At 33.3% G+C, this 17,963-nt stretch overlaps 1 protein-coding gene across 1 annotated transcript; it reads right to left on the reverse strand.

The window, feature by feature from the left end:
• Positions 1-20: 20 nt before the first annotated feature.
• On the reverse strand, positions 21-7,546 carry LOC142639100 (potassium channel AKT1-like). Its single transcript, XM_075813204.1, has 11 exons — positions 7,092-7,546; positions 5,177-5,539; positions 4,959-5,016; positions 4,555-4,872; positions 4,184-4,429; positions 3,989-4,087; positions 3,811-3,843; positions 3,498-3,683; positions 3,112-3,306; positions 2,933-3,008; positions 21-1,219 (listed from the first exon to the last, which is right to left on the reverse strand). The coding sequence occupies exons 1-11, from the start codon at positions 7,277-7,279 to the stop codon at positions 321-323; spliced, it is 2,661 nt and encodes an 886-aa protein (XP_075669319.1). The 5' UTR covers positions 7,280-7,546; the 3' UTR covers positions 21-320.
• Between the last annotated feature and the right edge of the window lie 10,417 nt (positions 7,547-17,963).

Consider the following 17,963-nt stretch of genomic DNA (forward strand, 5'->3'; position numbering starts at 1 on the left):
ATTATGTACTTTGACTGTATATTTAAGCATAGAAATTGCATTGACTCCTATGCAAACTTAAAAAAGAAAAAAGAAATCTTTACATTGCTGACCTTGACTTGCATGTGAGAACTACTCAACTGCCACCCTTTTTCTTTTTCTTTTTTTAATTTTTTTGATACACTCATGACTCAACTACCATTGTTGAAGGATGCTAATATGAGCAAAAAGCAACATAAAGAAAAGGTCGTTACCATATTGTGACCCACATATCCACCCAAGATCGAAACAAGGCCTTGCATGAAGAAAAGGAAATTCCAACTATGAATGTCCTAAAACTACTACAAATACCCATTAATTTGAGTGCCTTTGCAGTTAGGTTCTTGAGTTTCAACATAACTGACAAAAATAAGATGATCACCATCTCTAATGACCTCTATATCATCAATTTCAGCTCCACTTTTGCTTAGGACTTTGGCGGGCACAATTCCAAATTTCTTAGCACCAATCTCAAGTAGTTCCTGAAAAGTCCCTGGAAGCAACACCAGTTTTCCAGCTAGTTCCTTTTCTGGACAACTAATAATCACTCTAGCAGAATTACCTCCTTGGTTTCTAGGACTTCTTGTAACAGGGAATAGAATGTCTTTCTCCTCCGTATGCGCAGCCGACATTATGCCAAATAGTGAGTTGTGGAAATTATTTGACCTACGCCTTGGACGGGATTGTGTCCATGATCCATCTGTTGCACCAGGGAATGAGCCTTCCTGTGATAGTGGACACATTGTTGGCTCACTAGTAAATCTCCCAAGGAAATGAGTCCCATTCCGCCTCTCTGGAATTGGAATGATGGATTGAGTTTTTGGCTCTCTACTAGATTCGAAAATGGTTTTAATGTCTTCGTGTCCTTGTTGGTCAGCTAGTGTCCTTGGGGTCCAACCATCAGAGTTTGGTTTGTCAATATCAGCACCCTGATCCAAAAGGAGCTTGACTATCTCAATGTTGCCTTCACAAACTGCAACATGAAGAGCCGTGGTGGTTCCATCCATCTTAGAACACGTGACATCTCCTCCATAACGAATTATCTCCTTGAGCAAGTTCAAGTTGTTTTGCTCAGCAGCAGTGCATGCAAATTGACCAATGTCTCCAAAGTGTAAATTTGCACCACTGTCTAGTAGCAGCTTGACCACCGTTTCATGACCACCCAGCATTGCCTCCCATAGTGGCACATTCGCTTCCGAGTCTGTATACACGCAAAATTAAATGCATCACTTTACTTATTGAGTCATTCTTATGAATAATCCATGCCTGATATTGACCTTAATTTCAAAAATCCAATGAATTTAAAGGGAACTTAACTCAAAATGCAAATACATTTTGGATGCAATATAAAAATAGAGTTAGGTGTCAACAGGATGCAACTGCACAAGGGCATTAATACATCTCAGCAGTACAGGGTATCAAAATAATTTGTAATAGTATTAGTGTGTAGAAGACTCAAAAGCATAATTTTGAAACACCATTATATAATAAAAAAGAAGGTGACCTCATGACATGAAAACCCATATCTGATAATGTAAACAATAACACATTGGCATGTTCAGATATTCATAAATTAATCACAAAGAATTCTGTAAATATAGTCAACAGTCATGAACCACTTGATCTATACTTAAAAAAGGAAATTTTATTTATTATGTCTCCTAAAATTATTACCAAAATAATCGTGGAAGGAGTTTTCTAACTCATTTAATTTATCATATTTAGGAGGGACAAGAAATGGACTTGTACAGCACCTGGTATGGATTTAAATTACTAACTCAGTTATGTTCTTATCAACAATCAAGGAATGGAAACCACATACTCGTGTGTGCACACCTTCAATCACAAATTAAAGGGTACAAACAGCTGGTTGGATAAAAATATCAGAAGGTCAACACTAACTTCATAAGATATTTTAAACAAAAGAAATGAATCTAAAAAGAATATTATTAAGCTGCTTGACAAAATAGGAAATAGTAAACAAATGAACTACAAACAAAATTCTACCTTACTATATCAGAATTGAATAAAGTATTGCTAACAACCAATCAAATGCACATGGCTTAATAATAGCTGACAGTAACATTACACCCAATTCCCAAATTTATTAAGAAATAAGGAAAAACATTCACTAAAAAATAAAAATCCCAGTGACTTGAATCTCTATAGATTTGCCCAAGTAGTAAAATATACCCACAAATGTTCCAACAAATAATTATCTATTGGCTTTATGGATGCCATATAAGTTCATTCACATTTGGATTTCTTTATAGGTATTACTATACTAAGGTTCAGTTGAAAATATAATTCAAATTGGCATTCCAATCGTCAACATGTCACTACATTAATTATCTTAAATTATTAGGAATTTTGTTTAGTTTGAAAAATAAGTTGTGTATAAAATATTGCTCACAAGGGGAGGCAACTTTGTCATGGAGAACAAATTAAAAGACATGATGAAGCTAAATGATATCAGTACACATTCAATGTTTCGAAAATTGAGAAATATATAAGGAATGCAAGAGAGAGATTTCAAAACTTGGTTTAATGTTAAATTATATACATCTTAAGAAAACTACCATATTTGAAACTGGATTGCACATACCAACCTGCAGATGTTTGAGAATGCATTTTGCCTTAAAATTGTTGCAATCTCATTGTCTAGATCTACCTAAACAAAACCTTTTGGGAAGGAAGTATGGAAGAATGACAGTGGAGCTAAAATTCGGTAAAATATTCATACAATCAATTCTGATTCTTTGAAGCATTCATAACCACTTTTGTGAAATTAAAGAACAAATTTTACAAACAGTCCAATGATTTAAAAAGTGCAAGCAAAAGGTAATATGATGACAATGCTGTGTATGTAAGTCAAACACAATTGGCTTTGCTTAGGGGTATAAGCTGTTGGTACCTCTACTATTTGGATTTGCCCCGTAATCAAGTAGTAGAATCACACAATTCTCACTTCCTTTGGAAGCTGCTATATGCTGATTTTACATAAAACAAGGAAGTAATTTGAGAAAATAAATATTAGCCTTTCGCATTTTAAAAGGTTGCTGAATAAAATAGAAGAAGAAGCATGTCACACACCAGAGCTGTCCTGCCATTGTTGTCTGATTCATTTGGATCCAGGCCCCGTTTCAACAACTGATGCAACAACAAGTTATCTCCCCTAAGAGCTGCAAAGCATAGACTAAGAGGTAGGTCCATTCTACCACGAGTTAGCATGTTCTCTGTCTCCACCAAAACTTCTGACATTATTGGGTCGTCAAGGTCTTTCAAATGCTGCCCACCAAGGAAAAAAAAGGCACACGGTGCATTACATGTCAAAAGCTTATTCCGAGTCTACAAAATCTTGTCCAAGACTTGGGATACAATTTCATAATTCTACTTCCTCTTTAGAAAAAGTGGCAAGAGTGCAGATTTCTACATGCTCAAAGGATTAGACGTCATTAGATTATATAAAGTATACAGACCTGAAGGAGATTATTCATGATTATGGTCCCATCTCCAACATTGGACTGAACAATATTCAGGAATGTTGTACGGTTCAGCCGTAGTAGCTGGCTCAACCTTTTGGTCCTCACAGTAAAAAGCTGCGGCCTATAACAAAGTACCCCAATCTCTCCACAGAGCTCACCAGTTTTTGCCTCTCCAACAACCTGCAATAATTTACCATGATTTTTTCAGTTAGCATCTCTATGGGAGCTGGGACATATGTTTCAAACCCACATGCAACCATTCAAAATCATAGAAAGCTGTCCAGAGAGTTTGAGAGATCAGGCTTACCTGTTCAGCTCCATTTTTTAGGGTCAGTAGATCCTGTGAAGTAATTTAAACATCAGAGGCCATTATTTGCTAAGTTTCGTTAAAAAAAAATTGCACTTATTAATTAATCTTAAAAATAGTGTAGCTCTATTCAACTTGTCTTTTGATATTTTGAGACATAAACACATTGAATTATTACCACAGCACCAGTGACAAGTATGTAGAAATCTGTGGGTGCTTCATTCTGCAAGATCACATCTTCCTTGGGAGGAAAATACTCAGCTTTCATCTCCGAGACCTTTAAAATTTAGTGGGGAAAAAAACCAAGTAAGCATTTCAAGAGAAGAATTTGAAGATTGGAAGTTGAGAGTTGAGTCAGCTTTTAATAAATTACCAGCTGGAAAAGCAAGTCATTTGAAACCCCTTTAAACAAGTACACCTTATCCACAAGAGAGTAAAAAAGATAATGAGAAATGCTTGACCGGATAGCTTTAGGAAGGGAATCAAGTGTCTCTTGCTGCTGGAGTCCCTCTGAGTCTGTTCTGTACTTCAAACATAAATGTGCAAGCATCTGATCTTGCAAGCGAATGGGCAGTTGGTTTCTCTGAGCAAAACTTGAGGCAGCTTGAATGGTATCCCTCTGGAAATTAATTAGAGAATGGTTTTAAGAATGAAATTAGAAACTAACAATAAATAAAATAAAATAAAAACTCTCTCTGGATTTTTATTTGTACTGTAGAGTATCCATGAGTACAATTTACTCACAAATTTTCTTGTTCGACTGGTCCCATGAACAACCAAGTTTGTCATGTTTCCAATCAAATATGCAGTCAATCCAAGGTTGAAAAGCATGTAAAAGATATCAAAGATCATCTCCCGTGTATTCACTGGGTGCAAGTCACCATAGCCAACAGTTGTTAGGGTAGTGATGGACCAATAAATTGAAGTCACATAGCGGATCCACAAACTCTGATGAAGAAAATCCTCCATTGTTGCTCCAATCCACGTCTTTTTGGGGTCACGATAGCGTGCTGCCAGAAGATAATAGAAACATCCAGCACAATGAACCGCAAAAAGGGTAACCTGTAAAGATATTCAAAACAAATTAAGATAATGCAGTAGGAGAAAAGTACTTTTCTGTCACATACCTTGAGTTATAATGAACTTACACAAATTAGTTTTGCACATCGAACCCAAAAGTAGTTGTAGTTCCTATCTTTTTCCAATCTGTATTATGGAAAAACAAGCCCCAATTAAAGACAAAGAAACAAAATTTTCTCTTGGGGCAAAACAGTTTCCAGATAAAATAATCAATTGAATCAAAAAACTCATTTTCATAATGTTTTCAATAGCTGGAAACCACTCATAAGATGAAAAACCTCTTCACCTTGAAAATAAGGCACTAACTCTTCGCAGACGCCAAAGGCGAAGCATGTTGAAGCCATATGATCCGAGAGCTGAAGGGGAAATCTTCCGAGCAAGCTCTGAAGGGACTGTGGATATGACATCAAAGGCCAACCAAGAAGTTGCATACTTCCAAGCTATCTTCTTTGGATTGTCGATGAGTAGGTATGATGATTTATCAAGGTAAGCTACAAAGAAGGTAAGAATAATGTCCAGAGCGAAGAATCCATTGACAACATTATCAACGATTGACAGTGGCCCTTGTGGTTTTTTAAGGAATCCGAATTCAAATGGTGACACCCAAGCAGTGTAGATGACAAGAACAACAAGATAAGTCTCCCAAATCCTGCCACAACCAATTTAGTCTGAGCTAATTTTAGCAAAATGATATGTCATTTTATTAAATTCTTAATCAGAATGTCCAGAAACTTTTAACATTCCTCAGAATTACTGGATATTAATGGATCACAGAGTGTAAAGACTTGAGATCCTTATTTTTCTTCTTTTTTTGAAGGAAGACTAGAGGTCCTTAATTATGCAAAAGTGTTAACACATTTGCAGAGTTTGAATTTATATTTTCCCACCCTTTTTGGTCATAATTTAAATGGTATTGAAGCTAATCTTTTTCCATATAAAAGAATTTTCATATGGGCATTAAATGAAGAGGAAGAAAAGGCCAAGGCATACACTCTCACAGTCACACTCTGAAAATAGGAGCCTGCCGACGGTTTTCTTTGAAGTCAAACCAGGTCCAAAGCCTCCAAGTAAGAGAAACTCTAGTCTAGCCTAGCTTGTGACAATTCGCAGAGAAAATTCTAAAACTAATCACGAGCGACCACTTTATTTTTCTTACTTTATTGAATACCATTCCAAGATTCCAAATCCACGTGAACAATGGAAAAAACATCATAAACACCGGGGAAAAAAAAAAAAAACTTTTTGCAAAAGAAGAAAGCGAGAAAATGGTATATTGAAAAGGCTTGAACCTTTTTGGCAAGGAATCAACTAAATTGTTCACCGAGATTTGAGGAGAAAGTTATTACAATGATCGCAAAAAGTTTCCAACCAAAAAGCATTTTCCGGAAAGTAGAACTGGGAATGTACATAAAAAATAAAAATAAAAATATTAAGAAAACAAAACAAAGAAATACTTTTTAGTTGCTCGAGAAGCATCACATATTTTAATATCTTTCTTTTCCGCATGCCCACTATAAAAAAAAAATAATAATAATACACAAACAAACAAGAAAACGATATAGAACTAACGCAAAATAATAATGAAATATAAAAAAATAAGTTAAAAAATAACAAATCCTGATTGAAACATACAATAATCTAAGTATAGGAAACAAAACTTAAAAACAAATAGAAAAAACAAAACAAAAAGAAAAAACCAAACAAAAAGAAAAAAGAAAAATAATACTATTAGTTACAAACGAAGCATCACAAGATTCAATGTTATCTTTTCCAAATAACTGTCATTAATAAATATACAAAATAAGCAAAAGCAAAGATTACTGTTCACTCAATATAGCAATAAATAATTGAAATTAAAACAAAAGGAACAAATTAGTAAACTCAAAACTTAACAAATCAGGAAGCACCCCTAATGCTTTCTCCTTTTTCTTTATTCTTTTTTTTTTATTTTTTTTTTAAGAGAGGTATCTTGAATTCAAATTCTGTTTTTAACTATCAATGCATTAAAAAAATAAAACAAATTTAGCGCAAATCCAGAAACACTAAGGCAATAATACATATAAAACACAAAAGAATAATACTAACAAATAAAAACTAAAAGAATTATTATAAAAAAATCTCGGGAAAAGAAAGAACATAGACATAAACAAAACAAAGAGAAGCCCAGAAACAAAAAACCAAGAAAGTAAAAGACTGTGCACCTGTAACGGCGGTCATAGGGCGAAAGAATGAACCTCCTGAGCTGGATTCTGCGTGAACTTCTTGCTCCAAGGGAAGGCAAAATCCCTGTGGAAAGACTGTAATGGCTACCATCCCTTGACAACTGTTCAATCTCTTCTTGTCCGCACACTGAAACCCTGAATCCCGCTCGGTTCATCAGAGCATCCATTGTTAGCTAGCTAGAAACGCTGAAGAAAACACACACACTCTCTATACACTTTTTTCGGTGTGTGTTTTATAATAAAGATAAAGCAAAGCAAAGCACAGTGGTATTGGAAATTAATACGATATGATAGAGTGCTTCTTTCTTTGGTTTCTTTCTTTTCATGCGATATATGGAAGTATAAGACTGTCTCTCCTTTTATAACCACGCGGTCACTCACCGACTCTCTCTGATCTCTATCTCTCTCTAGCTCACACTCGGTCACAAATTAAGGACTCGTCTGTTCTTTCTTCTTCGTTCTGCTGAAGGATTTATAAATATATAAGCGCCATATATGCCACGTCAGCTGAAATCGTGCATTAAAAATACAATTTTAGTCCTTTACAATTATAACTAAAATTGTGTCTTGAATACGTGACTTTTTAAGTTATGTGTAGGAATGTTTGCGACAAATGTTAACACACATATTACACAATTGCGAACAAATTAAATTGGTATTGGTAAATAAAAAAGTGTCAAATCTGCTTAAAAAAAATTAATACAAATTTAACAACTTAACAATAGTGAAAGTTGTTTTGTTCCTTGAATTTATTTGTTAAGAAATTCCTTTTACCTTTTTGCTTCTACCCTACTCCCTTGTAATGGAGAAATTATTAGGTCCATCAGGAGGACTACTGATGTGGTCCTCTCTGACATCCTAATTAATAAATGCTGTTATTAATGCAAGTGTGATATAATTTGATATTTTTTATTTTTTATTTCTTGTGCTGATTAGAAAGCTCACATATACATTTGCGTAAATAACATCATTTCATTGGTCAGGAAGGACCACATCAGCAGTCTTTCCTGTGTAAATAATAATTTCTCCTTAAAAGGGGATTTATATCCTTTTGGGGAAAAAAATCTAATAAATGTTAGCTTGATTTTATAAATTTCATACTCACAAAAGGTTGAAACTCTTATAAAAAGGGGAAAAAGCTTGTAGTATTTTATAAGGTTAATTTCCCTTAAAATTGTTATAGGATTGTGAGTTGTATTTACTTAATTATCTTGTGAATCAATTTTGATTTCTAAAATGCTAACTTAAAAAAAAAAAAAAAAGTGTGACTATAGTAATATTTCCATCCCTAAGCATTAACCAATACTCAATAAACCTAAACAATAAGAGGGTCATAGACTCTCGTTCAAGTGGATTGACCCGTAGTCCAATGTCAACCTCACCAACAGAACCAGTAGTTTTTAAAACTCTAACTTGATCTTATAAATTTTGTACTTATTAAAGGTTAAAACTTTTGAAATTCGACTCTATTAAAAAAATTTGTTCTTATTAAAGGTTAAAACTTTAGATTTTCTAAATGTTAATTAGTTGATTGCCTCCACAATCCACATCACTTTATATTTTATTTTTCAAATTTCGACTCTATTTATTCTCCCAAAGCTCTCACATTCTCTCCCTAAGCTCACCTTCCCTCCCCTCCCCTCCAGAGGTCTACCCACTTCACCGATCATGTCATTCTCCAATTATATTGCTGAGCCTTCACTTCAAATGGCAATAAATTATTATTATTATTATTATTATTATTATTATTCCCTTTTACTTGCTCGGCTCAATGATCGTTTTGTTATATGATTTCTATTCCTATTAGATCTAATAGTGGAATATTATTATTTACATGCCATATATAAAATCAATTTAAATTTGACACCCATGACCCAGCAATAAACATTTTTTTAATATAAAATTATGGAAACTGTTAAAGCTACTATAAAAAAGCTTATAAACTAATGTGACAATTAACAAGAATATGATTGTCATTTAAACAATAAAAAATGATGGTTTGAATTACTTTTTGGTGATTAGTCATTTATAAATTTGTAAGACTTATATCGTAGAATTTGTGGTATCCCTACACTCTAACTTTTTTTTTTGGGGGGATAATACAGGACAATAACACCCAACCCTAACCAGGAGCAAGAACAAGATGGAGACAAACCTCCGCCGAAATATCAAAATCAATCAGGCCCAAAATGGACTTTGAAGGTGAAGAAAAAACAACAAAATTAATAGATTGAGTTTGTCCCATAGAAGCCATAGCATCAACACACTTATTAGCCTCTCTGAAGATGTGGGAAACACGAGAATTAGTTATCGCCTGCAGCAGCACCCTATAATCATGGACCAAGGTCATCAAATAAGGATGAAATTTAGACAAATTTAAAAGATAAGAAACCACAAGTAAAACATCTAACTCCACACAAACACGGGAAAAATCCATGGAAATAGCCAAAGAAAGCCCATCCCTAATCGCCCAAAGTTCAATCATAACACTATAAGCACGACCAATTTGTTGAGCAAATCCATAAATCCACTTGACATTGTGATCGTGGGTAACCACCCCCCAACCATCAGGGCCTAGGTTACCTAGAGAGGACCCATTCGTATTAAGATTGACCCACCCAAAATCAGGGGCGTGTCATTTAATCACTAAAGGAATGGTTTTATGAGGAGCGAGAGAAAGCCCCAAAATGGCATAGAATTCACTAGCATTAGAGACACATAGGTTCATACGCCTAGAAAGAGCTCCTACCACCGACCAAACTCAGGATTAAACCCAATTTTGTTCCTATGAAGCCAAATATACCAAAGACTGAAGAAGAACAAAATTTTCCAAGGAAATGGGTGGTTAGGGGCTATAGTCGAAGAGGAGTAGTTGAGATGAAGCCAATCCATCAAAGGTAGATTAAAGGAAGCCATATAGGTGCTAGGTTGCACAACCTATTCCAAATTATAATGGACTCATGATAGTCTTTCAACATATAAGTAATAGTCTCCATTGCAATCCCGCATCTCAAACGATTTAAGTAATATTGCACCACTCAATTGATTTATATTGTCTGCAAATTTTGAAAAATCTACTATTGGATTACATTTTCTTTTTGATATCCTCCATGCTTGCAAAATTTCAAGATTATAAAAAAATTAGTAACTATGTCATTAATCATATATTTAACGTTCGAGTTTCTGTACGTTAAAATGATACAAAAAAGGGATCAAATGGTAAAAATATTTTTGTCACAAATTTCTGTATGCATGTTAAGAACATAAAGAACCTGTAATTTATCGGTGAGATTTTCAAAATAGTAACCGAATTAAATTTATTGGGGGGGTGTGTAACGTTACTTAAAGTTATATAAGGTGTTCAATTTTTTTTAAAAAAAGGTACAAAAAGTATAATTTGATTTTTCTCATAATCTTTTTTACAACTTGTTAAATTGATAAGCTGTTATTGTTTGTTGTAGGAAAAAATGTATGTCACACCAAGTGAACTACATCATTCTTTCACATAATTGTGGATCTCATGTGTGGGATGAGACCTATATATGGTTTTATATGGACACAACTTGTGTCTAGTGCATTAGTGCACTAGACACGTTAAGATATAAACACAATCTCAACCCATGTTATATTGATATAAGAAGAGAGTTACATGGAAAAATTTTAGATATTCTTAAAGTATAGTAAAATGATGTTCTCATCTTTCACATTTATAGTAGACTCACATTGAATTTATTGAGTATACCATACTATAAATATGAGAAAAAATAACACAATTTATCGTGTTTTGAAAATATCTAAGAATTATTCAATTATTATTTTTTTAATTCTAAAATTACTCGATTAATATACCATGTGTACTAGAGTAAATAATTTCACATGGTGCAGGAAGTAATACTATTTTATTGCCTACTAAACTAGGTTTGGCTCTTGTCTTCGTTAATTGTGCCAATGCACTTTGCCTTCATGCCCTTCATTCCATTTTAAAAAGTGTCATGTAATTATATACTTTTTTTTTTTAATAGTGATAATCATTTCACAAGTACAAGTTTTTGGAGAGTAAGAAATAAATGTTGAGGCTTAAGTCTCTAGAATAAAGTTTCACATATATATACACTTAAATTAGGTTAGAATAAAGAGTCGATACTCAAGTCTTTAGAATGAAACTTCACATATATATATACTTAAATTATGCCAGATGAAAATTATATCTCGGAGCAAAAAAAAAAAAATTGTCATTTAGAAAGTATTTGGCACATGTTTTCAAATAACCATTTTTAATTTTTAAACAATATTACACGTATTTTCATTCATTTTTTTTACTTACACATATTTCAAAAAAAAACATTTTAAACTTAAAAACTTTTATTTCAGAACAAATGTGCAACTTGACGAGGTGAATAATAATCACTAATTATACATAAATCCACTACTGTTTCTTCTAAAATTTTCCATTTGCACTTTCATTTCATACGCACGTTGTAACTATTGTGTCCCTGAAATAAGATAAAGTCAACGACCATCTCATTTGAGAATTGACATTCCCAGTGCCACACTCAAAAAGTTCAACCCAACTGCCAGCAAGTTGAAACTTTAAATGCTCCCTTTGCTAAGTTGACTCTGGTGCATTTATTCAATCCAAGACCATACATAGATATACACACCACTTGTGGAAACAAGAAAAAGCCCCCACCCCTTTTTGATCCTGCTCCTGCTCCTGCTCCTGCATGAGTAGCATCAATAAATTCACAATAATTTCTAATTAACATGTCACACAATTAGAAAAAATTTATTGCGGTAAACCTATCATCTGTACGTGAGTTGGCATGTTAATTTAAAAAAGAAAGTGTTAACAAATGCTCTTAAGTCATTAGTTAACAATCTATTTAAAGAAATGTTTTATGAAAAAAGAAAAAAAAATTAATGTTTTGATAGCTTTTTTTATTTCCTAAAAAATTTGTGTCAAAACTTTTCTAAAATGGATTGTTAACCATTATCCTAAAGGCACTCATGAGCATGACCCATTTAAAAATGTTATGAAGTTTTTGTAGCTCTTTATTTTATTCCAAATGATACAAGATCATACATAAATATATTCACACCACTTGTGATAATGATAATATTATTGCTTTTAATGTGTCCATATCTGTAGTTAATTTAGCAATAAATTCGTTGGATGGGGATGATATGGGCTCAAAATTATTGTAAGAAAAAGACAACAGCATTTAATGGATATTTTTAACAAAGATATTCAAGATTTAAATCCTCTATACCCAATTATCAAAAAGAAAAAAGAAAAAAATTGTAATAAATCAAATTTCATCAATTTTCTATATGCATCTTTCCTCCTTTTCAAAAATATATGAGGTTCCATTTACTGGATAGCCGAGTAGTAATATCATCTTTTGTGGTGTGTTTTTTTGTCTAAAATTCGAATCTCACCTCTCCCCTTTCCTACTATCTGGTTATCTAAAAAAAATTCAAAAATATATTAAACAACTAATGTTGCCAAATAAAAAAAATTATTAGGAAAAAAACTCAAACAAAACAAAACTTTTGAGACTATTCAGTCTCAATCACTCAACAAAATGTTCTATAAATATGTTTAATATACTTCTAGTCTTCTACCGTGTTGTCAAGTAAAAAAAAAAAAAATTAACAAATCAAGAGCACCAAATCCCAAAATTTTATATTTGGGTCCAAAAAACTTAAAAACCCAATAACTAAAGTTTCGATCTCATAGCAATTCAAATTTAAAAATAATTTAAAAAAAACCCAAACACAGTAATTTGAATTAATAAAAAGAAAAATCGAGTGTGTTGATTGTCTCGGCTTGGGGTTATCTGAGATCATTATGGGATTTGGGTGTGCAAAATTTCTCATCACATTGGAGAAGTTATGGAGAAATTATTAGGTCCACTAGAGGATTGCTAATGTGGTCTTTTATGACCTCTTAACCAATAAAGTGCTATTATTTATATAAATGTGACATCACCTGATAATTTTTTATTCTTTGTGCCGATTAGGAAACTCACTCATATATTTACATAAATGACATCATCTTATTGTCGGGAGAACCTCATTAGCAGTCTTCCAGTGTATCTAATAATTTTTTTTTTTTGAGAACTGGTCAAAAAGTATCTAATAATTTCTCAAAGTTATGAATGTTGTGCCGAAACTTTGGACCCTCCAAGACAGGGTAAGTCTTTAACTATGCTTTATTTATGGGGTTTTATGATTTGATCGTTGTAGTGAATGCACTTCTTTTGTATTCTTTCCTTGCCAATAATTGTAAAATTCATCATAAATTGAGACTTTTTGTGAGTGACCGCAGGTGTCTATTGAGGAGGTTATAAGCATTGAGTTCGGGAAAACGAGCAAATGTGCTAATACTTTTGCATCCTTGGGGACTCAGGCTACTGATTTTGCTTTGTTTTTCTTCTCTCCTTTCTTGTATTACACTAGTCTTTTGTTGGCTTGGTTATTTCTCCGGATGCTGATTTGTGAGATTAAACCCTTTTTTTATTATTATTATTATTTTTTTATCTTAGATTTGTTCAAGCCATTTAATTAAATACCCTCCCATTTGAGTCGGTCTAGTGGTTAGTGCGTTAAACCTACATTTCCATTTTAGTGCATCATTGTAATTGTTTGTGTGGAATTGGAATGTTAATTTAACAACACTTTAACATGTGAGATGACGCCATGAACCACAATGAGTAGGATATACATAGATAGATCTTTCTTATAAAAGGAATTGAAAATTGAAAGCTGGGGGAGTAAATTTTTAGTAGTTTATTTTATGTTTTTATTGTAATTTGATTCAAGGACAGAGTTAGGATTTCGGCTAGGAGACAAGATTGAAACTAAGATTAATTTAAAAATTATTAATTAATATTAATAAATAAATAAATAAACAATTATATGAAATTGTCATACACAATCTAAAATAAATATTGTAAGGTCACAATTTGCACCCGACCCCAAAAGTAAAAATGGGATAGGCCCAAAAAGCCTAATACAATGAAATTTGTAGAGAGTGGGCTTAAAATCTAAGTTCTAGTGATGTTGGATAACAAGAGTGATGGGCTAAATTGCAACATCATACACACGGGATTGTTTATGTAATAGAAATTATCCTCGGACACAAGCCAATGATGATTTATATTCTCTTTTACTCTTTCAAAGATAGATTACAATTATGGATGCAAATGTGTAAAGTGTTTTCTCTCTTTCGTCTCCAATTCCCCTCTTTGAATGTCTTCCTTTGCCTTTTTTATCATCCTCATTCTTCTCCCCATCCTCCACGTATGTATCAGATTCCTAATTTTGATACTTATCCCATCAACCTATTCTTGAAGTCTTTGGAGTCAGCTGTAAGGCTGAACCCTGATGCTCAGGCATCACCTCTCCATTAATGCGGCCAGAGAGTTAGCTACAGAGCATTCAATGTGATGGTAACAACTTTATCCCAGATATTTCGTAACCCTTCTTCTTATCTTCTACATCCACCATGCTTACCCTTACTTATAGGATTTTCTAGAATATCGCCTTTGGACGTCGGACAACCTTTCTCTATCTCGGCTTTAATTAGCCGAGGACACATTCTTCCTCGGATCATCTTCTTGGACAACCTTACTTTGACCTCGCCTCTTCATCCATCAGCAATAACTTTTGGACTAACATTCCCACATCCTCGAACCATTTAGTGTCCTCGGATTGGTCCTTTAGCCCAACACACATTCCTGATCCCATTGACCCCACAATAGCCCTTCGAGATTCTCATTTCTGCCACCTCAGGAGGAAAAGAGGATCTTGACATTTGTCACCATTAGTTTGTGTTCGTCATACCTCTTCCCTGACAGTGATGACGTCCCTCGAACTGCCCACTGCATATCCCAGACGTTTTGTCATGCGGAGCATCCCTTAATTAAATTCTGATGGCTTTTTGTCCCCCACGTTTGACGACGCGATGCACATCCAACGACTGAAGATTGCATAGGAACATAGGCGGGAATTTTCCCACTTCATAACTCTCGCTGATATAAATACCAACAATTTAAACCATCTTACTCACTTCAACACTCATTCATCGAACCTGCCAACCTTTTCGATCTACACATACCCTCACAATTACCAAGAATTAGGCCGAGGTGGTTTTTTCGTCCTAAAGTAAGTCTTCCTGAACTTTCTCACTCATTATCTTTTTACATACTTTTCTCTCTCTCTCTCTCTCTTTTTTTTTTTTTTTTCTCCTCGGCTCATCTGTCCTTTCCTGTATTCGTCCACCTTTAACCTTCTTCTGCAAATGGGTAGATTCGCTTCTGTCAGGACCCAAATCCATGAAACATGAATTTAGATACCTGACTAACTTGCTAACCTTACTTAGCTCAATAAACATAATTTATTTAAACTTAATTCAATAAAACTCCAAATAAACAATGCTTCTGATAAACCTCTTATAATAACTAAAATCCACAATTTATAATAATCTCCAAAAAGTTGTGAAGTCTAAGTGGAAAATAAAAAAAATAAAAACTAATAATCTTTTCAAAACTCCACAAATTGAAAATAAACTCCACTATGTAAAATGTGAACTACAAAACAAAGGTAACTAAAATTTTATGAGTCTTCAAGTAACTGAAGCCGCCTACAACTTCCACGCTCTACCTTGCACCTCACAAGCGGTCCAAAGGTTCTAATTCTCAACTATACTTTAATCTGAAAATATTAATTGATGGGGTGAGCCACACATCTAGTAAGTAATTATACAGAATACACAACGGAATGTAAATGCAAGGCACGAGTTTAATTTCACAATTACACTCAAAATATCCAATGTAGTTTTCAAAACATGTAAAGAATCACTTAATACACATATAATCATATCTTAAAATCTTTTGGAAACACATACAAATAATTGATCAGAGCACAGTGTTACATATACACATCACATATTCTCACATACAATCCTGTGAGCGGATACCAACATCTAACCCCTGCTGGTGAGGGATCAACACATATTCTCACATACAATCCTGTGAGCGGATTTACACATATATCTGATCAATTCTAAAAACACTCATTTTGAGTCACATATCACAAACAATAAAGTTTATACAACATATAATAATTTTCTCAATATTAACAATTGTTCCAACAATAAAGATATATTGAATATCACAATATCAAATTGAAACATAAATCAAAAGATGCTTGACTCTCTTAGGGAACGAATAGGAACTGAAGAGTTTATATAAATATTTTTACAATTCTTGAATAAGTTTGAAAATCCAGTTTGCTAAAAGGAACGTCTTAAATACCATTTGAAAAACAAGAATATGATTTCGAAATCACTTGGTTTGAAACAATTTAAAGAAAAAAAATCTTTTTAGAAAACTTACTTTGAAACTCAATTATTTTCAGAAAATAGTTTAGTTAAAAATCATCTTTTAAATGGGTTTTGAACATTCAAAACGTTATTTAAAATTTGAAATTTCTTTTAAAACATTATTTAAAAGCCAATTAAAATTTCTCTTTCAATAGTGTAAAAATGCTTTTTGATAAACTTTTAAAAAATGTAAGCTTAAAAATATAACTTTGAAAATCTTTAACTTCTAAGAACCTAAAGAACAAAACTTGTGCATATTATGCATAATTACTTACCGCACTCGAATCACTCTGAAAATCCAGCCAAAATAATCTCCAAAGAAGCCTCACACACTCTTAAATCGGACCTATAATCAATTATGGAAATTACTCAATATCCTCTACAAAATATAAATTTCACTAAACTATAAAAACTGACTCACTAGTAAAATACTTTGCTGAACTAAATGATAGCACTAATGCAAAGTATCTCTACCCAAAACAAATATGTGTTTTCCCTTGAATTTATCAGAACGCAGAGGCAGCAGCTAGTGTTTTAGAGTTTAAGTTAATATACATAACCCCAAACAAGTCATATTTTATATATATATATATATATATATATATATATATATAGTCCCAGAAGCAGTGAAACCACAGCCGAATTATTTGACTTCTAGCATAATCTCAAGGCAAGTCTCAGAGGCAAAACACAATAGCCACCTTCTTTGACTTCTTCTTTAACCTTTATATATAAACACACACAAATCCAACAGGACAGTAGCCCCCTTCTTTGACTTCTTCTTTAACCATTATATATATATATATATACACCAATTCAATGGAAGAAGAATGACCGAATTGTTTGACTTCAATCTAGGATTATATGTATAAATCCAATGGAAGACTTAAACAAAAATAATGATTCGTGAAATCCCACTGACTCAAATCTAATATCTAATCTAGCGGAAAATCTAAACGTTAGAATATAAATCTTAGGATCAAAATCAAATTTCTAAATAACCTAATAAAATTCTAATTTTTTCTTGTTTCTAATTGAGAGAAATCTTACCTCAACAACTGATTTGCTCTCTTCAATCGTACGCGCTCTAACTCCAGCGAAAACACCTCTTGGCTCTCTTAGCCTCTTAGAATAAACCCCGACTATCTCTTCTCTATTTTGTAGCCTTGTATTATAAGATGTGTAGTGGGTAGTGGGCTGCAATAACAATTAAAAGAAAGCCTATAGCCCAACAATTATATTTTAAAGAAAACTCTTAAATAAAAATTATGTGGGGTATTACAGCTTCCCTAGTAGATTCTGATGAAAAGATAGAGCAATTTAAAGCTCGATATGGAATTCCACCGAGGGTATCCGTTACATATTGTACGGAAGGGGAGTGGCACGAAAAAAGGCAAACGGGAGAGGTAGTTATCCCTATGATCGCTTTCATAAAAGGAGGGATGAAAATCCCAATGGGGACG

Source organism: Castanea sativa, chromosome 1 (assembly GCF_040712315.1).
Source record: "Castanea sativa cultivar Marrone di Chiusa Pesio chromosome 1, ASM4071231v1".
Lineage (NCBI taxonomy): Eukaryota > Viridiplantae > Streptophyta > Magnoliopsida > Fagales > Fagaceae > Castanea > Castanea sativa.